The 21558-nt window shown below is 43.4% G+C and overlaps 1 protein-coding gene across 4 annotated transcripts; it reads right to left on the bottom strand.

Moving 5' to 3' along the window:
• Nucleotides 1-231: 231 nt before the first annotated feature.
• ASB11 (ankyrin repeat and SOCS box containing 11) lies at nucleotides 232-20231 on the bottom strand. 4 transcript variants are annotated; one of them, XM_068421235.1, is made up of 7 exons: nucleotides 20024-20207; nucleotides 16931-17010; nucleotides 13363-13470; nucleotides 10370-10520; nucleotides 10029-10163; nucleotides 8910-9101; nucleotides 232-5569 (listed from the first exon to the last, which is right to left on the bottom strand). In XM_068421235.1, exons 1-7 carry the CDS (start codon nucleotides 20199-20201, stop codon nucleotides 5256-5258), a joined length of 1158 nt encoding a protein of 385 aa, XP_068277336.1. In that variant the 5' UTR covers nucleotides 20202-20207; the 3' UTR covers nucleotides 232-5255. The 4 variants fall into 4 exon arrangements, with proteins under 4 accessions (XP_068277336.1, XP_068277346.1, XP_068277357.1 ...); XM_068421245.1 differs by lacking the exon at nucleotides 20024-20207 and adding an exon at nucleotides 18663-18806; XM_068421256.1 differs by having other exon boundaries at nucleotides 5316-5528; nucleotides 20024-20231.
• Between the last annotated feature and the right edge of the window lie 1327 nt (nucleotides 20232-21558).

Below are 21558 nucleotides of genomic sequence, written 5' to 3'. Positions count from 1 at the left end.
CGTGCTCTGCTGACTCATCTCTCTCTCCCCCCTTCCAGATGTTATTCTCAACTGAATATGCAAATTATGCTTTCTTCCACTATTCCTGGTACATTCTGTTGAAGATTTTCCAATTCCAAACCTGACAGAGTTTTCCATTTTGCTTGCAATGTGCATCATGAGTTTCTAGAAATGGTATAAAATTTAAGGATAAAGGAATTTTCAAGAAATAGAAATCAAATTAGACAGAAGGTCTGTGTGGAATAATGTGTATTTGATATTAACATACTATACATCTCTTGCAGAATATGACAAAAAAACCACAGTGAGGAGCAACTGGTGTGTGAAAAAAGTTAATTTCTGAAAAAAAACACACAAAGGCATCATGAACTGTCAGCCCAGCATGTAGGTCAGACAGATTTTTCAGCTAAGAGCCAGTGAATGTGTTTCATTTTCATTAGTATCAGTCTAATGCCCTGCTGGCACACACCACCAGAGTTTTCAGTCCAGTAAGGACTGGAGGGCTGCTAAATGCCAATAGCAAAGTTGCGCTGCAGAAGACGGAGGTCAGGTTTGGGACAGAAGGGTATCAGGCAGCCCCTGTAGCTCTCGCCCTGTAGAGCAGACAGCAAGTGGAAGACAGCAAGTGGCACGAAGAGGGGCTGCCTCCCTTCACCAGGGTTTGCACAGGGGCAGCACAACACTAATTTCTGGCATGGACAGTGAGAAGTCTAAATGTCATGAGGTGGGAGTGGACCAGGCTCGAGTTCCCTGGAGGAAGACAAAGTTGGGAGGAGAAGAGCCCCCAGTCCCACCATCCAACGTGGCACAGGCATATGCCATTACAAGACAAGGGAGCATGCAGGTGGACAGACGGACAGACAGCCTCCCTCAGAGTCTGCGCCTGCCCAGGAAGATGGGATGTCAGCACCTCAAGGCAGATGTGGGGAATTTCAGCTCCTACAGTATGACCAAAAGTTTTGGCAGCTTAGCATTTCCCCCTCCCCTTTTTAGTTTCACTGTGTGAATGGGAGATTCAGTTGGACAGACAGAAAATCAGGGACATCTGCTATGAGAAGTTGAGACAGGATTTCCTGGAAGCAGCCTGAACCCAACAGGTTCATCAGGAGACCAAAACAGGGATCTTTTAGGGGACAAATTAGAATGTAATTTTTCTTTTCCTACCAACTGTGAGAAACACTGTTCATTAAACCCTTTCAAAATGTGTTGGTCTATTTATTTTCAATGTTGCATGTACCTGAGGAGGTGGCCCATTAGCCAGGCTTCTTGCAGATGAGAGTCTGGGAAAAAGTGCTCTCAAGCTACTAGGAAACTTGTGGAGCCAAGTTTTGAGCCAGGGTGCTGAGAGAGTAACAAGGCGACAGCAACAAGAGCATCGCCACAACTATCTTGACAAATTTGTGCAAACTGTGAACAACAGCAGCGTGTCTCCTGCTGTGATCAGACAAGGAGAAAACCAGTTATGTGCAGCTAGCAAGCCAGCAAGCAGAGGGGCTGTGCCTGGAGTTAGCCCAGACAGCAGCCAGCATGGCAAAATTACTTGCTCCAGCTCTGCATGAACACGGTGGCCAGTACAGTCCTGCTCCCACAAGGACACACCAGCCGAAGAGCCTGTGAGCAGGACACAAACCATGGATATGACAGCTCTCTGAACACAAGTCCGCTCTCCTGGGACTAGGGAGGGCTGAGATGTGCACGTTCGGAGGGGGAAGCCCCAACACAGCAGCCTGCTGAGCAAGAGAAATAACACAGACGACAAGGAGACAGGTTGACCTTGGCTAAGACGCCTGCTGTTGAAGAGTTAGACTTCTCAAGGACGAAACTAAAAAACATTTTCTTAGTGACAAAGGAGAAATATGTGAATCTAGGAGAAAGTTGATCAGGAAAGACATATTTATGAACAAGAGCTTAGTGGTTTGAAAAAAGATACAGTGGGAAGAAAAAAAGGATTGCAAAGATGTTTGGAGTCATGGGAATGCATCTACTCATAGAAAGAACATTGGTATGAAGACTGCTTATTTTAAAGTTGAAGACAGGGTGGATACAAAGCCCATTTAATTTTGTTTTGCTTTGGATCATGAGCAATAATAGAGATATACTGAGTAATGAATGATGGCTTGAAGTCAACATCTGATTAGGTTGAGATCTGTGAGGTCCTCATCACTGGCACTTCTGAGTCCACACTGGATCTCTCATAACAGATGGATAGGAAAACTGAAAAGTGGCTCAACAGATTGAGAATGATAAAAGGAAGTCTTTTGGGTTTATATCGCACATCAGTAACCTATTTAAGCCACTCCTGCAAAATACACTCAGGACCAAGGACTTTATGGCTAGTGAGCATCCATAGCCCAAGCTTGCACTTTACACTGCCAGTCAGTGTCTGTACTTAGAATCAGTAAGTGTTTATGGTTCATCAAAACTTTTCCAACAGCCAGGATATTATGTAATTATTCCTGTTGAGATAAGTAGCACTTTTCACTGAAGCAGATAGTACTGGCAGTTGTTGGGGGTAAAGTCATACAGATGTGGTATAACAATGGACATTGCAGCACAGAAAAATGTCTGTGTCCCTAGGAAAACCATATTTTACCCAAATAACTGGTTTCTGACAACGATCACAGAATGACAGAGAACATGTCACTTATTTGAAGGAAAGAGACTTGATGAGATTAGTTAGCCCTTCTGCTGCCTTGGGATAAGCAGCTGTATCCACATCTGACAGACGTTTTTCAAACTCATTCTGAAAAACCACCACCAAGTTTCAATAGTCTCCTAGAAAATTGTCCCAGTCCTTCCCTGTCCTCACATGAGATGCCATATTTGCAAAAAAATGAAGTTTTACCAGCTATTACCTCAGTAATATTTCTGTGCATTGTTACAACACAAAGCACAGTCAATGAAAATTAAATGGGTAACTTAATCTTTTGAGATAAGAGCAAGAAAGTCTAGGTAAAGTTGCTAATGAAGTGTCTTAACGTCAGGACTTCTCAGCTTCTACTCTGATTTATTAAGGCTCTGTTCCCTCCAGACTCTCTGTTATACAGAATTTCAGGAAGAATGATGTCTCCAGGAGGAAGCAAAGGTGAGGTGATTTTTTTGATGGGAAGCTAATATCTGCAATAAATATAGGGCAGCTTCTGCTGCTTCTTAACATAAACCTTTCTGAGAGGCTGAATAGACTTTGCATTTCCTTAATGAAGATACATTTTTTCAATTTAAAATTCTATGCAAGTGAAATACTGCTTTCATTGATGATCGCAGTAGGAAATCAATTCAGTATTACACATTCCGAAATAGACCCCATAAATTGCCACAGCTCCTTGATTGCAATGCAAGTCTGACAACCCACACAGCTGACGCTCTGTCTCTCTGTTTAGGTAGTGGATAGTATTCTGACTGCCATCTTATAAAACAGAGCAGGTGAGCTGGTAGTAAAGATAAGACTGAGAGAGATCTGCTGACATCAGATTAATATAGACATTTCTTTCTCAATAGTATTTGATTTTCAGAGGCTCTTGAGAATTTACAGTTCCAATCTCTGAGATTCATGATATACTGTACTATACAAGGTCGTTTATGTCACTCACAACTTTATGGGCAATAGTTCTTGCCATCAGAGAGCATTCAATATGTGCAAACACAGGCTGAAAACTACATTCATTTTTGGCTGTAACATTGCAGGTCCAGTCTCAAGAACTGTTAGGAGCACAATTTATCTTACTTGTGCTGAATTAATCGTAAGAAAGTACGGGAAACTTCAGACCTATGTCCCAGAGAGGGAAACTGTCATGGTGAAATTAAGGGATTAGCATCGAACCAGAGAGGCTGCTGCTGCTGGAGCAGGGAGAGGAGCTCAAAGGCTGCTGGAAGCCAGTCCCATTAGTCAGGCTCCAGCAGGCTAGTTCCCCCTGACTTAAGATGTATGGGCAGTGAAAATCGGTACTGGCATGCATAGCTCATAATAAAAACACTAAGTCTCGTAGCCTGAAAATGTGTCATTGGCCTCTCGGACCTGTGAAGTTGAGCTAAGTGGAGACAGACTCTTTTTACTACAACTAGTGAAACATCATTGCCTGTCTCATGGTAGAAGTTTACCAAAACTGGGGTCACCATTTCTCCCCTCAGAACAACCTCCACAGAAAAAATAAACAAAGCTTTACAGAGCCACGCAGGCATTGCACCAGTCGCTGGATCCCACATTTCTCAACTCAAAGATGTACACATTTTTAGCTCTGCTGTGTCCAAGCTACTAACCCTGACAATATTTAAACTAATACCACAATGAACAAAGTCATAACACTCTAAAAATCCCTTCTCACAGGAAGGTGATGAAAGCATCTAGAGTAGAGCATGAGGGAGCAGACAAGCCTGCGAACTTCTCTTCCTGGTGAGTAATAACCATCAAGAGGAACATTTAAGTGATGCACAACTATCCTTAGGGGCCCTGCTTCTCTCCTGCCCTACAGTCTGAGGACTTATCTTGAGAAACATTGAAGCATGCAAAGCCCAAAAGCAGAGCAGCAACTCACTCCTTTGGTTATCTTTAAACCTGGCAGAGGGCAGACATTGAAATCTGCCCTGCTGTGCCTATGAAAACATTTGCAGTTCTGTCCTGGAATTCAGCTAGGGAAAACCTATTCATGTAACAAACACAGACAGATCTCAGGTGGCATAGCTTAGGAGGGATTTTTTTTTTAGAAAAGATGAATGTTTGTTTAAGACTGTCACACATTTTTGTGTGCTTACTCCAAACTCCTGCACCTGCCTTGGTAGCATTACATGCACTTCAGAGGACAAGATGTGTTAGCGTTGGGGGCAGCTGGGTGAGGGGACGTACAGTGGCTGGACAGCCAGAGCCTGCTGGAAGTTGCTACGGTTCCACTAGATCATGGGAAAGAGGTGGAGGATGTGAAGTCAAAGTAGACAAATGATGTGCAACGTAGTAAATATGGCTGACATTGGGCACTGAAGGCTTTCATTCTCACTCTACTGGAAGAATAACAATCACTACCTTGATTTTGACAGTGAGACTGGATAGACAAGAGGAAGAAGCTGCACAGACACTATAAAATAAATATAATACTAAATGCAGGGGAAATCTCTGTGTGTGTCTGTGGGGGGCTGGATATGTGCGTGTATATCATGTCAAGTGAGATGCTCATGTGCTACTTCTCAGGATGGCATGAGTGGCTGTGGCAATAGACTGTGAGGGAACTGTATCCATATCATTCACTGGCTGTGAAAAGATGTTTTCAATTTGCACTGTCACATAGCAGCTGATGTTTGGTATCCACAGTAGACAGTAAATGATGTCTTTGATTTTTTTTCTTTGATATAATGATTTTGGAGTAAACAACCATTTGTTCCTCTTTCTTCTGTAGTATAAAGATAGTCACAGACTTATCGATAAAGGAGAAAGTTCTCAAGTGGCTCAGGCAGGTGCAGCTTGTGGACTGTATATAGGCACGACCGACCCAGATGCTTTCTGATACACAATCGGCACAGCTGGGCAAGGCCGGCAGGACCTGGAAAAAAAAATAAAGAACAAGCACCCCCAACCCCACCACTGGTATAAGTCAGAAAGCAACAAACACCAGCAAGATTTGCAAATCAGATCAAGCACTACACAATGACTTGCTGAAGTCAAGGAGAGCTAAATACTTTGTTGTTCATTTTCAACTTCTGTTGTCAAAGTTGGTTCAGCAATTTAAATATTATGAGCACTAAACGTCTTTTTCTGCATGCACAGCTAGACTTTTCTGCATCTTTTCTTGAACAAATGCTTTAAATGCCATAAAGGTGTCTGCACTGGAGAGAGCACCAGGATGCATACCCCTTGCTCAGTAAATAAGATAACTCCCAGCAGTGTTGTGAGGACATAGATGAGAGGGATTACGGGGAGCTGCAGAGGTGCTCAGTGTAGACCAGCCATAACAGGGTGCATATGGCAAATACAGTTAGTTGTTCTTATACACAGAACATGCTTCTTCCAACCGCTGGTGTCTCAGCAGGTACCTGCGCAAGTAGTAACTACAGCTTAGCCTTTTTACACGACCACACTGCTCCCCACAACAATTTCTTAATGCGTCATCCAATTTTAATTAAGTCTGACTAAAAGGAAAACATCTCGAAGATAGAAAGTCCCCGAAAGTTTTGTGCAAAAAAGGCACCCAGGGTAAAAAATTTTAAAAATTAATTAACAAAAAACACACACACAAAGAAAAGAGAGGCCTTTTTGCCCTTCCCTTGCCTTAAGGGAAAGGTTGCCACGTATGAAAAGTTCTTGGTAAACATCGGAGAGTCCACTGTCGGAGGACTCATCGGGCTGACGGCAAGGCCGGCTTGGGCAGTGGCTTGCATGGCACTGCACACTGCGCTACTGCCCCGGTGGCTTCCCCGCAGGGTGACAAGGTAGGTGCCCCCAGCCCACCCCACCGTGGGTCAGGTGAGGGGCACACCAGGCACAAACCCACTGGAAATGAGGCTCCGTCACTTCTGCAATTGCACGCTTGCACGTGCAAATGCAACTTGCTAGTGAACGTGTCCCTGCCTCCCCTCCACTTTCCTCTTGGTGCCGCTGCTCTGGGTTGAATCTTTACGCCTGCTCAGAGGTGCTCAGTTTTCAAGCCCTGGCTCAGGCCTTCCCCTCTGGTTTCTGGCCAAACAGTAGCGATCACAGCAGTGTTTGGCAAGCAATGGATAGAGATCCTCCATAATCTGTGTTTTTACTACAGGAAAATTTAGGAGCCTAAACAGGCTGATAATGCCCCTTTGAGAAGAAATTAATACAAAAATGTAGGATATATACAGAAGAACACTTGTATTACTGTCACTGGAAGTGAAGAAAGAAGCTACCATCTCCCAAAGCAGTTAGGAAAACAGAAACATTTTGTATTTCACATCTCAATAGCTAGGAAGAGGAGCAATTAAAGGGAGCCATCCAAGTAACCACAGGAGAAAAGTCAGAGAGTATAAAGAAAACTCTTCAAGATAGGTCTCTGGGGTGCTTATTTTACACAGAGGGACCTCAGAAAACACAGAAGAAGTAGGTGAAAAGGGCAGTTGTAGATGTTAGATACAGCAAAGAATCTGAAAGTGGGACTGAAGGGAAAGGTGAGGAACCTGAGCAAGCTTCATTTCTGAAAAATGAAGAGCCAGCAGGAGCTGAAGTGCCCCTATAGTCCCTCTGACTGTAAGGAAGGAAAGGGTGACAAGCTGAAATCAAAAAGAAAGTTCAGGAAGATAAAATTATTAGTATTGCAATATTTCTTTATCTACACAAACTCTCAATCACACAGGGCAACTGGAGCAGGATAACTGCAAGGACTGCCTTTGCTCATGCAGCCTGCTGTTGCTGAGCCCTGAACATCTCAGATACAGGGACAGAAGTCACAAGAGGTGAAAGGCATCGAAGCAGAAGTCCTCCCAGAAGGTTTTAGACATGACAAATTAAAGCTCTGCACGGAAAGCTATGGAGAAAGGGAGCAGGACAGAAGGATATTAAGCCAATGTTTCATTTCCTCTATAAAATCCACCTGTGTGTGGAGAGCCAGCACAAAGCCTATGCACAACATTGACAATATTAATTTACCACCCAAGAGCTGTTTTGCAGCTGGAAGAGGGCTCTCTGCACACATCGTGCTTTGCTCCTTGGTAGGGAGTGAGCAGGCTCGGGAAGGTGGGCAGGCTGCCTGCGTGGAGGAGCAGCATTCACCCCCTGTGCAAGCAAAGCCCCGAGGGGCATAGTTCAACTAACAGGGTACCAGTGAGCTGGGAAACACAGAGCTTAGAGGAGGGGGGGACTTAATTCAGCACATCCGCGCTGCAGGGATGTTGCTATTGGATCCATCAAGTTCTGGTTGCATGTGGTGCAGGTGAAAATGGCACAAGAGGATCTAGATTCATTTCTGCTCAGAAGTTTCTTCCAGTAGACTGGAAAGATCATAGAATCATAGAATCATAGAATGGTTTGGGTTGGAAGGGACCTTAAAAATCATTTAGTTCCAACCCCCCTGCCATGGGCAGGGACACCTTCCACTAGACCAGGTTGCTCAAAGCCCCATCCAATCTGGCCTTGAACACTGCCAGGGAGGGGGCATCCACAGCTTCTCTGGGCAACCTGTTCCAGTGTCTCACCACCCTCACAGTAAAGAATTTCTTCCTAATATCTAATCTAAATCTACGCTCTTTCACTATAAAACCATTCCCCTTGTCCTGTCACTACTTGCCCTTGTAAAAAGTCCCTCTCCCGCTTTCCTGTAGGCCCCCTTCAGGTACTGGAAGGCTGCTATGAGGTCTCCCGATAATTAGATAATCCGAAATATTTTAGAGAGGCAGAAAGCAAGCTGCAAAGGTCACTGCTGGTTTGTGCTGGGATTGCAGCCCTATGAACTGCATGTACGAGCTGTGTGCCGTGAAGCTGAATAGCCATCTGGCAAATAGCTCTGCTTTCTCCTGGCGTCTGAGGGCACACACACTCGTGTCGCTTTTCCTGCCAGAAGCAGGATATTGAGCCATGGTGCGAGGCTGAACACGAGATGGTGGTACTAAAATATTATTAATAAATAAACTCTCGTGGCAGTTTTTAATCCTTAATCCTTAAAATCCAGATATGTAAATAAGTATAATTTTCCTTCAGTAGATAGGAAACAAAAGCACAGAACAACTAACAACGGACCAATTTACCCACTAAATCCCTAACACTTGGTGGCAGATCTAGCAACAAAACAGGTATCTCTTACTCTATTCTGTGTCATGTGTTGCAGGTTTGAAATCGGTAGAGAAGCTAAGAAAATTTATAGAGACCATTGCTTTTAAAAGCAGTTAAGAAAAAGTACTTAGATAAAGGAAATAAATACTGTTCTACTTAAAAAAAAAAAAAAGAGAAGCGGAAAGCAAACCATTACCTTCCCGAAGCAGAAGCGCCTGCTCCACTTTGCTGTTGGGTACAGCAAGATCCAGGGCACACTTGAATTCAGCATTTCTGCATTTCAGGTTAGCACCATAGTCTGTCAGCAAGACAACTACCTCCACGCTGGATTTCCTTGCTGCCGCATGGAGGGGGGTGTCTAATCGCTTCCCCACATTAACGTTGGCTCCTGGAGTGAACAAGAGTGCACGGTTAGATCCAGGAGGCAGCAGGAACTGTCCAAAGCCACATCACACAGGCTGGTTTCCACCAGTAGCCTCAATACATCAAGGGGATGGACGGCACACAGGCGCCCCTCATTTCTCTCAATAGCAGCAGTGCAAAACTCAGCAGGTCAAATACCTGCTGTACAAATGTCCTCTGAGCCACCGAACCCTGTCTGCAATGGACAGAACTGAGCAGCTTGACCTTCCACCCAAAAGATGCTCAAAGCCTACTATTTGCTCTGTGAATTTCTTAATAACATAAAATCTAACCTAGATTATGTTAATTTAATTACTGAGGGAAAAAATACCCTTTAGGTAACTCATTGTAATAACTCCGGGAGCACAGCAAGTGAAATGCTTGCCCTGGGCTTGCCAGGCACAGCAGGGCCACACTTCTAGGAGGTGTAAGTCAGCTAATGTACACTGACAGCAAGAATTTATGCTACCTCATAGGCTGTGCCTGGACCTGCAGTGATTATTCTTTCAAGCAGCTTTACTGCTGTCTTCATTATCCATCGAGAAGCAGGTGAAGTTAACGCTTAGGATGGCAGTTTATCATAACCAAGAGTTGATTTTGGTCACTAATATTAGCCAGCATTATCTGTGCTTCCTGTTACCATTCTAGAAAACTAAAAATATTTTATTTTCACATTCAGACAGTCTCAGGGAGGTGTCTGTAATTAGGACTTTTTTTACTGAGAAAATCATAAATTCTTCATGACTGCAGGTGAAATTTTTAATAGCCTCAAACAAGTCTCTCAGTCTCAGGCTGCCAAAACACCTCTTGTGGAAATAACCCATTATGTTTGCAGTGGAGATGCAGCCCGGAGAGACCAGCAGCACTGGCTGACACCACCACAGCTCTCCCCTGGCCCCTTTTCCAGGTATACCTAGCTCCAAAAGCTTCTTGACACAGTCTGTCCTCTGGTACGTGCAAGCCACGTAGAGTGGGGTCCCATGCTGCAGATCTTCTTGGTCGATGTCAACCTCATGGGCCAGAAGGATCTCCATACACTCCCTGTGACCTGTGGAGAGAAGAAGAGCTGCCACTGAAGTGCTGCAGAGCACAACACACCCAGATACAACCAATGAGGCACAACAGCTGGGAATAAGCCAACCCTATTTATCCATGCCAGTACGGACAAGGTTATTTTGAAAAATATTTTAACATCAATAAAAGATGTATTCCTCACTTAGTTATTGCTAGCTTCACTCCCAGCCTGAACGTTACCTCTCTTGACCGCTTCGTGAATGGGCGAAGCAAGGTGGTTCCTGAGCTGCGGCTTGGCTCCAAATTCGAGCAGCATGTTGACACAGGCCACGCTGCCACTGCAGCAGGCATTATATAGAGGAGTGATCCCGTCGATGGTGACAGCATTGACCTGGAACAGCAAGACACGCTCAGGATAATCTGATTTAAGAGGAATGCCCTTGCAGCATGCCTCATGTGCACACCAGAAAAAGACCCTTGGCTTGTTTAGTTTCAGAATTGATTTTTTTAACAACTTTCAGAATTATATGTTGTGGCACAACATAAACAACATTCTCTTTAGAGGTCCACACTCTTTCCCGGATAGCTAGTGCCATAAGGCAGCGACACTGCCTGCTATGAACGCTCCTCCTACAGTTGCTCAGAAAATGCAGATTTATTTTTTTTTTTTAATGTGGAGAACTTGAGTATCTTCACAACTGTCCAGTTTGCACCAACCCAAAGCCAGAATATGCTCAGATGAAAATGGCTTTGTTTTTTAATTGAAAACATTTACTTCATGTTTAATACTTTTGCCAGAAAACACATTTCTAGCACAAGAAATTTTCACGGAAACAGTCTTAATTCTAAACAGAAAAGGAGATTGAAAGAGTTTGTGTTCATATGCATGTGTGTGTGTAAGAGAGAAAGAATTTCCTTCCTCCACCTCCAATGTAAAGACCCGGCAAGAACCACCATCCATCGTTCTCTACTGGGACAGCACAGTCCTTGGCTTGTGTTGTGCACAGCACTGTAGCTGCTGTGTTTAAGCATGTAGAAGCCCTCAGGGGCAATTTATGCAGCAAATCTGCTTGTCTTTAATTCTGTGGCACGCTGGTCAAGAGTAATGGATTGTGCAAGCACATGGCAATTTGTGCAGTTTCCAAATCAGGGAGAAGAGGAAAGGGATGGGAGAGAAAGGGCTGGAGAAGTCCTGGGCTACCGGGGAAGCCAGAGGACGTGTTTGCACTGGTAGCAAGGAGCTGTATTGCAAAGGGGTCAGAGCACCAGGGTTGAAATACCTTAGCTCACACAATTTAACTAGCAAGATATTTTGCCTTTAAAGTGAAGAAAGGCAGTGACGTTTAAGAACCCACTGATTCATTCTGGGTAATTCAGCAGCAGACCATCTGCAGTTGATACCTCCCTAGATATCATTTGTCCTTTTTCATTTGAACTACTGACTTGTTTACGATGCTGTATGAGTTAACTCCTTTTCTCACAAGGTGCTCTTCCCACAATTACAAGCCAGTCCTTGCCATTTCCAGTGTTTCAGTCCTTGCCATCTTCATCAGGCTCCAACTGTGCAGCAGCCAGCGTGAGGCCATGCTCCTCCACGCGAAGCTCTGCTTGCAGATTAGGCAGGTACACCGGAGGAGGCAGGCCCTGCTCCTTGGTGCCTCCTCTGCTTGCTCAAATTCACGGAAAACCAGGGAGGGGAACAGATCTGGCCAGAAAATAATTACGACAGGGCCAGGAGGTGGGCAAGATAGTGTGCTATGGGGAGATACCAGGTACCACAGCGTGGGGGACATCTGTCTGCTCAAATTTTGGAGCCCAAATACAGCTGGCTCTTCCTGAAATTGCAAGGCTCCAACTAAGACTCTGTTTGAACAGCAACATCACTACAGATCCCAGCCTCTTCCTTGCTTTTCCTCCCCTCCTGCTAATTGCTGAGCTAAACTGTCCCTCATCCTGCACAGCTTCTAAAACAGCAAAAAAAAAGAAACAGATATGCTTTGGGGGTATCTGTATTTTCAACAGATTACATGCTGCAGCCCAGCACTGCCCCCGCCTGCCCCCAGTCTCATAGGGCAGATGTGGCTGGAGCTGCTGGAGGCACTGGGGGTCTAACCACATCATTTCACAACAGGATCAGTGATTCAAGCAAGCTGATAACCAAGGGTAAACAAGGAGATAAGTGAAGAAGAAAAATGGTTTCTTTGGTTTCTCTCTCCACTGGGCATTGGTTTAACTGGCAAAAGAGGAAAGAATGGTAAGACAGCTGCTGTGGAGTAAATGGTTAGGTTAAAAAAAAAAAGGAAATGAAGAAGAGCATAGCAATAAAGGAGAGCAGCAGAAGGGCACATTTTCTCCCAGAAGTTAGACAACGGCCTGTTGATGTCATTTCTTAACAGAGAGTGGGGGAAAATCAAAACCAAAAAAAACATTGGAGCTAAATGTTATACCAGGAATAGGCTGATTTCTTAGGAAAGCAACAGATAGTTCAGAGATGATTCTCTGAGTTATAAAAGGCAATGCCATTAATATACCAAAATCAAGTAAAATTGAGCAGAAAGGGGTTTTCCTTTCATCTTTCTAAGAGACTGAAATTGGCACACAGTTTAGGAAGTTAACAAATGCATTTTCTTCTGCAGAGGAAGCTTGATTGCCTGTTTTGGTGTTGCTCAGTTTCTTGCCATATAAATTGTACTTGAAAACTCATCTGAATTAAATATATTCTTATATATTTCATCCATTCCTGTATCTCCATTTTTAACATGTATTCTACCGTAGGGCCAGCTGGGGGAAACGTTATTTTACAAACAGATAAAATGTTTCATTGCTTTAAGCGCATCTATTTTCACTTACCTGAGACTCCCAAAAAATCACACAGAAAACCAGAGGCAATTCCAGTGATCATTAGCAGGGGGAAAAAGGGATAAGTCATTTTCTTCAAGGTTATTTTCACCTAGCATCTCTCATTCCTTTTCCATCAATGGTGACTATGTTTCACATATAGAGGGAAAAGAAAGCAGAATAACGGGGTGACCCAAGCAGCCATGGGGGGAAGGCAAATCCATCACCCCCAGAAAAAAAACACTGGGTTTTTTTTTCCCTGTTTCTGTCCAAGATGCTCCTGCCCATCCGCAGCCTGGCCCTGCCACACGGGCAGCCTGTCCGACATCCCCACTGATGCAGTGAGCACCCGTGCTCCAGGTGCCCGCGTTCCCGTCGGCGTCCCCGGGACTCACCTGAGCACCGTTCTCCAGCAGCACCTTCGCACAGGCGACATGGCCACCCAGGCAGGCCTCATGGAGAGCCGACACACGGTCCGTTGTCACCAGGTTCACGTCGAAACCCTGCAATGCAGAGCAGGGGATGTGGGGGGAAAGCCCTGCCCGAACAACACGGCTCCCCTGGCACCAGCATGGGTGCAAAGGGTGGTCGGACCATGGCGAGGATGCATGTCAGGGAAGATGCATGGGTTGGATTAATGTTGACCAGTGCCTCCGTGCTCGTCCCCCCTCAGAAATGGGGTTAAAGACGAAGCAAGGACAAGCTGTGTCTCCCGTTTCTAGTTCTTTACAATGCACGGTCAATCACAGGAAAAACATGGCATTTCTTTAGCTTGTAAGGGTGATGTTAACTTCCCTAGAAAGACCAGCACCAGGAGCTACAGCTGGTGGGATTCACCTCCCTGAATAGGGACACATCTGGCACAGGTATCAGCAGCTCAGCTGGAGCCCTCTGCTCCTTCAGTGGGGAGATACAGGCACCCCTATAATATGATTCATGCCGTGCTAAAGCAACTGGTTCTAGTTGGTCAGATGAACTGTGTCCTAAAAATACTTCCACTGACTATATGGGGTGCCCAGTGTGTTTCACTCAGAGGTGGTAAGTACCTGGTAGACCTCTTATTTGACCACCCAGGAAACATTTTACATTGGAAGGAAAGAAATGTGATTTATAAATCACAGAAACACAGAATGGTTAGGGTTGGAAGGGACCTCTGGAGATCATCTAGTCCAAACCCCTGCCAAAGCAGGTTCCCCTAGAGCAGGTTACACAGTGTCGCATCCAGGCGGGTTTTGAATATCTCCGGAGAAGGAGACTCCACCATCTCCCTGGGCAGCCTGTTCCAGTGCTCTGTCACCCTCAAAGTAAAGAAGATTTTCCTCATATTTATATGGAACTTCCCTGTTTCAGTTTGTGCCTGTTGCCCCTTGTCCTGTCACTGGGCACCACTGAGAAGAGTTTGGCCCCATCCTCTTGACACCCACCCCTAAGGTATTTGTAAGCATTGATAAGATCTCCCCTCAGTCTTCTCTTCTCCAAGCTGAACAGACCCAGCTCCCTCAGTCTCTCCTCATAAAAGAGATGCTCCAGTCCTCTGATCGTCTTTGTAGCCCTTCACTGGACTCTCTCCAGTAGTTCCTTGTCTTTCTTTAACTGGGGGACCCAGAACTGCCCAGAAATGCCTCATTACAGGTATTTGCCTAAATGACAGTTCTTACATCTATTCCTGCGTAAACAGAAACCAGACCTATTCACAAAAGGGAAAGCAATTGTCATATGTGTTTTCTCCAGAATGCACCTAGATCTCCTGCTAAGTAAAATTTCACCACCATGTGTGAGAACAGGCCTGGAATCAGCTCCATTTTCCACTTGATGTCTTCTATTTTGTAACACAGTTGGTCCCTACCTGATGTGCTATAAACTCGGCAGCTCACAAGATGGCAGCAATGCACTTCTTGGGACTCAGCAGCAAATGAGACGGGCAGAAATAACCATCTGTGAGCAACGTAACACTGTAGAAGCCACCAGTCCCCATGCAACGAACATTAAAAGCAAACACTGTAACCACTTTAGGATAGAAATTCTATGATAGAAAAAACAATCGTTTTTCAGTTACGTGAAGGTATTATTAATGTTAAAGCTGTTGCTAAAAATTTCCCATACGTTACGTTACATCAGTGCCAGGGGAATAGATAAAACCTTGAAAAAATGTTGAGATTATTCCATTTTCTAATTGTATAGATGTTTCATACTTAATGATCAGCATATTCCTTCAAGAGGAATGTCTTCTAGATAGTCCTGATAAGAGGAGAGCTATTCTCAATCATTATTCAGATATATATATTTAAAAAATTTAATTCAGTCATTGCAAGTGAAAGAATAAGTATTGATACCTCAGGCAATTCCTTCCATTATGAAATGGAGATCGAGTTATAGATCTTACTATAGCTGTTTGCCAAACACTGCTCATGTTAAACCTTGTTTTCAGACGGTTATAAGCTCTTCTGAATGTATCTGAAAAATCAAACTCTTCTTTCAGTGCTGGAACAGGCATTCGTGAGTTCTTGAGCTCCAGCCCTCCATCGTCCCCTTATGTCCAGGCATTCCCGGGAGAGCAGAAGCCTCACTGGCTTTCTTGAAAGCTATGGTCCTACAGAAGAGGTTTCTGAGTGTCCCACATATACACTAAGTATAGCTCCATATTTAATTTTAGGTTACTAGTGTAAGTATATTAGGATCAATGAGCAATGATTATGCTGCTCCATGAACAGCTCCATCCCTACATTTATCAAGCTGTGGTGAATCGGCTCCAGTTCACTCTCTACAGACACTGATGCCTTGATCTCTTTTCATCAGCAAGGACCCTCATCCTTCACTCACAAAATTAAATGTCTTTGGGAGAAGGAGAAAGGGTGGATTAATTAAATGATCTATAACCACAACACCGGGTGCTTCTCCAGTGTACAACCATGACCAGTGTATAACCGGGGCATCTACTGTATAACCCCAACACTGGGTGCCCCTCACTGATAAGATGGTGTAAAGTCAGCATAAATGGAGATAGAGGGCATCAGAAAACCAGCGAAGCCCTGAACGAATGAGCCCTCTTCCTTATTATCTCTAACCTCCATCACTTCCTTTTCCATAAAATCATTTGATATCAGCAGGTGAAGGAAAGAGGGATCAGGAAACGGGAGGGGGGAAACTGGCTGTAAACAGCAACATCTTTTAGCTGCTGCTGTGCCTCGATAGATGTCTGGAGTAGAGGATTTTACAGCAGCTCCACTCCTTGAGAATGTTGTTCGTTCAAGCTATGGCCTCACTGGTAAAAATTATTTACCTGGAATATAAAAAGTCTGATGGCCAAGTCACAGAACTTACACTCAGGGAATTAATTTCCCTGCAGTTAATCCTGATTTGGGGGCAGGGAAGTCGCTCATTCGTGCCAGATGAGGGCATTGAGTTTAAGCAAAGATGGTAGGGAAGATGGTTGGCAAAGCATGAAGAACCATAATCTGTCCCTTTGCAGCTGCCCACTTTCATACCCAGCTTCTTGTCCTTTCTAGTCTATTTTTTCCTCCTCTCTTTCTTTTGCCTGAACTCTTGGTTTCACTTGGAGCAGAGGGTTTCAGGCTGACATCTCTCTCTTTAGGAAGACCATGCTTGCTGTTTTATAAAGCAAGATGTACTTTTACAGCTTTCTACCAATTTTTTTAAATAGCTGATATATATATTGTCCATATTCTCAAGCCCAGTTTGCATGGTTTATCATTAAGACCTCAAGGATCATTGTTTACCTTATAGCAAGCTACAAGCTGTAACAGTCTTTGTCCTGGGCTTGTCCCCAGCATCCTAACTAAGCAAACTAATACATACCCAAAGGCGTGCATGCGGATATATTATTTATACAACTGTATATGTCTTATGCTCTGCTGCAGCCTATTACCAGCTCACCAACTCACAGATGCAATTCAGCAGAAACTATGCTGCTTCCCAACCTTTTCTTTACCTGTGGACTTTTACCTGTGCAATCAAGGTTTTCAAAGACAGGAGACGTCCTTGGAAGGCAGCGTCATGAAGAGGGGATCGGTCTGCCCAGCTGCCTGGAACAGCAAATACGTAAAAGTTAATTCAGGTAAGCAACAAAAGCAGATCCTGGGAGGACAGGGAAGAAACAGCTGCATGTAAATGTAGCTCAGGACTGAAATCAATGTGGGGGCAGCGGTGAAACTGTTTGACAAATTGATTTCAGCAGAGCAGCTGAGGGCTCAGCATTCCTGAGAAAACCGTCCGCTTGCTAAGGGACCTAAACAAAAGCTTCTTGGCAGACCTTTAAAAAACAGATAAAAACACTCTTCAGCAAAGACCACGAGTTTAGTGCCGCTGGGACTCACCCAGGCACTTCAGAGCCCTGCAGTTCTCCTGTTCGAACTCATATAAGCCTCTGTCTTTCCCAGGGAGCTTTTGTCACAAATAGTATTCCGGCTTCTCTTGCACTTCGTTAAGAGACTCATAGCAAGGACATACAGGCGTGACTTGTCCATCAAATAAATTCTAGCACGTCCCTGGCTTTATTTCCTGAACTGACAATTTCATAAATAATACCCTCAAGCTCAGACTAGCAGGTAACAGGTTTTATCCTCCTCCTCACTGGAAGGTTTCAGAAAATACATGGAAAAATAAATTCTGCCTGAGGCTTTACTTTTCTTCCTTAATCATTTTGAATTGTCAAACTCTTCAGACTCCTTCATGTAGGCTAGCTTGCCCTTGTTCTTATCTTAATCTATTCATGTGCTAAGAAAAAAAGTTCCTTTGGCTAGCTACTACCTACAGCCATAGTCAGTCGGCCTAGGTTCAATCCCTGCAACTCAAGTAGAGACCGTATTTACTTGTCCTACATTAAAATTTATAACCACGCCATGACACAGTGTATAGTAAGTATTTCTCCAAAGGCTAGCTGCATTTACAGTGCCACAGGACAGAAGCAATATCAGTGTTTGCATTCATGCTCTGTTGTACAGCAACCCCATGAGCACTGTATTTGAAACCCTTGTCCTGTTTGATTTTTTCAGCTACGCTGCACACCACAGAGAATGGAAAGGGTGATTTATCTCCATTTCAGGTGTTACCCGAGGCAGGGAGAAATCAATGAGAGGCACAGACACACCCCTGGGGACTTGAGGCCAAGGACAGAGCAGAGGTTTCCACCTTGGCCAAGGGAGTCTCCTTTTGTTACCCGAGAACCAGGATGCACTTCAACTCATGGGGTTATGGTTTTAACTATAGTTATTACTTTTGTTTCCATTTAAATGAGCGGTTCCTGGGCTCCTAAGGCAGGAAGCTGGCATGGAAAGACCAGCTGGCACAATATACAACCAGGCTGCTAAGGACCAAGTAGGACACATGGGGCAAAATGGTGGAAACAGGAACCAGGCAGAGACTGAGAAACATTTTCCTGAAAACATCCAAAAAACCCCACATCCCTCATCGTGCTGGTGACTGAAATACGCAAGCTCAGTTCAGAAAGTCAGAAGACATTGCCAGTGACAAAAAACAGGGCAGGGCCTCTGTACAGCAGGAAGATTCAGAAGTAACTCAGACAGCAGAGCTACAGTGCCTTACTTAACCTTTTACGTATATAGTATAGCACGTGCAAGCGCACATCACATGCATTTACAATGCATGTGTATGTACTCACAAGCCCCACCATGAAAACATGCTGCTGCATACTTCCATGCCAGCCACAGCAACCTACCTCCCTGCAACGTGTGGCAAATATAGTTCCCGTATGGGGCACATCTTCCCTTCACAGTTGTGAAAGGCATGTCTGAAAACACTGTGTCTTTTTAAATTTCTACAGATAAATTAAGCAGCCCTGCTGCTGCTGCTGCTGCTGCGCTGCTTCACTGCAAAGAGAAAAGGTTGTGAAGCTCCACCTGTAATCCAATATAGTGCCCCAGCAGCAGCATCATATGATCTTATGTTTTGAAAGATTAGCCTTAATGGCTTTTTGCAAATGGCAACTTGCAGATAAAAATATGTCTGCTAAACTTCAAGGCACTTCAATAAGAACCTGCATGAAGGAAAAACTTCTGTTTGCCATGTGTCTTGACTACAATTGTGTGAAGGCACTTGGAAAAAAAATTACAGTAATAAATGACTGGAATTACATTCTGGAGAATAACAAATAAATTAATAACCTAGACATATCTGTATATAAAGGCTTTGTAAAAAATGCTTTGCTGCAGTATTTCTCTTGGCCAGATCTTATTCTTTCTGCTTTGGGTGGCCATCTCGCACCATCCATGTTCCATTCACATTCACGTGCCTGTTCATGGCGGCACTACTCATCATGAAGCAATTGCCCAACAAATAAGTCACATGAAAATCTGTGATGTCACATTGCAGATAAGAATCTTCAAGTAGGAAAAGAAGTCCTCATTAGTAGTAACTTTAAAATACTGTGTTGTTTTAATTAGTGAAACTACCAGGCATGTAAATGCGTGTCTACTCATTATTACGGCAGCGATGTGAAGGAGTAAAATCACTTGCAAAAAACAAACAAACAAAAAAAAACCTACTAAATAGCCTACTAAATACAATATATTCCTGTGCCATATATTTTTCACAATAATTTTAGCTGTATTCATTTATATCATCTGACTTAACAAAACAGGGGTTCTTGGCTTGGATTCATAAAGCCATTAGTTATATCCTCCTGTATCTCCTTTCAGAAAATCAACATGCTAAAACTTTTCCCTAAATATTCTCTGGCAGTAAAGCTGGCTATTTAGTAAACCCATCTGTAACCCTTGCTAAAGAATGCCTTGCTTCCAAGAACAATCTTTTTATTTACCATAGTGCCTTGAGCAAATGTTGTCCTTGTTCTAGCTGGGTAATTGTTGGGAGTCTCATATTTTGCACACCTAAATCATGCCAACACATACTGACACTGCAAAGACCCCAGACATGGAAGGCATTTCAGGTTAAAACATTCACCCATGCATTAAGCAACAGATTCCTCATTTCAGGTCAACTCAATGATTTAAATCCTCGAGTTACAAAAATGTAGCATATACTCATTTAAATGTTAGAGTGTCGATATTTTTACTTTACCTGGGACTATTCCATAGATCTCTTCTGCTATCCTGGCAGCCTCTTTTCTGTTGCCTTTAACAATATAGAAATGGGTCAGCAAAGCCAAGGAAATCTTAATTAAAAGCTTGAAGCAAAACAAAGCAAAAATGGCAAAATAAATGTTAGTGAAAGCATGGAGTATAGAACTGCCCTCCATTTTGGTTTGCTCTTTGAATAGTTTCTCAGGTCGGCTGAGTTGCACCAGGCTATTCTTGGTATCACATGTCATCTATTTTAAACCCTCCAGAACCTGCTGTTCCTCAGTTACCAAAAATACATTCTGGTTTTATTTGGTATGGGCTATTTGATACTAAACAACAATACCAAGGATAAGATAGGTTGAACATCTCATGCCGTACAGGAAACAAACACAAAATACTTTCCAAACCCACATGAATTAGAATAAATTTTCAGATAGATACTCTCCATACCACCTGAAAGCCTATACATCCACGTTATACTTACTCTTTGATGTAGCAGTTCCATTTACAAAGGCTGCATGGGTAAAGTTGAAGAAATTGTTCAGAGATACTGCAGGAAGAATACATTTCTGTCTTTCCTGTCTTGGTAACAGGCCTTGCTGGTACTCAGATACAGAACAAAGGCAAGCGTATCAAATAAAAGCATTATCATGAAAGAATCTGACATAAAACCACATATTTTCAAAGCCAGGGCTAAGAAGTCAAAGTTATTCTAGGAGGGGAAAAAACGTCTTGAAAGTATGTAATCCGAAACACATGATAACATACTGGTATTTTCCATCACTCAGGGATAAAGAATGGTGTCCATTAACACCCCTTGCAAACAGCATCTTACTGTTTTGAAAGAATGGAAATATTTGTGCATTATCCATCATTGATTCAAAGTGTAATATTTGAAACATGAAGAAGATGCACCCTTTCTTTAAGTGCCCTTTTTTCTTTCTGAAGGCACATGGCTTCCATAGAGAACAGAATATTTTTTCTGCATGTATTTAATTGAATCTGTGTAGAATACCCCAATTCCTTTTCATTTAAACTTTTCTTGATTCCTGTGTTCCTGTATGCACAGCAAGAGGGAGATTTATTTCTTTCTTTGAATCCCTTCCTTGCCCAGGTTCTCTTACCCTTCAATTTACATACTTGTCAAGGGAAAGAGCAGGATGCCTCCCATCTCCTAGAGATCTCAAGGAGATGGTGGATATGCACAAGGAAATTTTACAGCAAATTATTTCCCTGGACATTTTAGATGCAATTTGTTTTGTTTTGTAGCAATACAGCTGGCTTAGTACCTTGCTGTCTTCAGCACTCTGCCCTCCCAGGTGCACTAGAATGCTATAAAAAATACATGCAGACAGACTGAAAAAAACACCCCAAGCTATTTTTTCATTTTTCAAGTGAGCCAATTTTTCTAAAATTCTGAATTAAACCAAGATATTACATTTTTACCAATAACTTAACACCTTACATAAATACGTATACCTTTTCTTCCGCAGTAATATAATACACCTGTAGAAACTATAACACCTATGAATC

This window comes from Nyctibius grandis, chromosome 2 (genome assembly GCF_013368605.1).
Source record: "Nyctibius grandis isolate bNycGra1 chromosome 2, bNycGra1.pri, whole genome shotgun sequence".
In the NCBI taxonomy this organism is placed as follows: domain Eukaryota; kingdom Metazoa; phylum Chordata; class Aves; order Nyctibiiformes; family Nyctibiidae; genus Nyctibius; species Nyctibius grandis.
The sequence above is the reverse complement of the archived record's forward strand: the minus strand, read 5'-3'. Positions and strand labels throughout refer to the sequence as shown.

Coding starts and splice junctions, on each gene's coding strand:
- ASB11 (XM_068421235.1), bottom strand. CDS start 20,201: ATGGAGGGCAGTTCTATACTCCATGCTTTCACTAACATTTATTTTGCC. Junction 10,164..10,369: donor TCACGAAGCGGTCAAGAGAG/GTAACGTTCAGG, acceptor TTCTCTCCACAG/GTCACAGGGAGTGTATGGAG. Junction 5,570..8,909: donor GGCGCTTCTGCTTCGGGAAG/GTAATGGTTTGC, acceptor GACTTATACCAG/TGGTGGGGTTGGGGGTGCTT.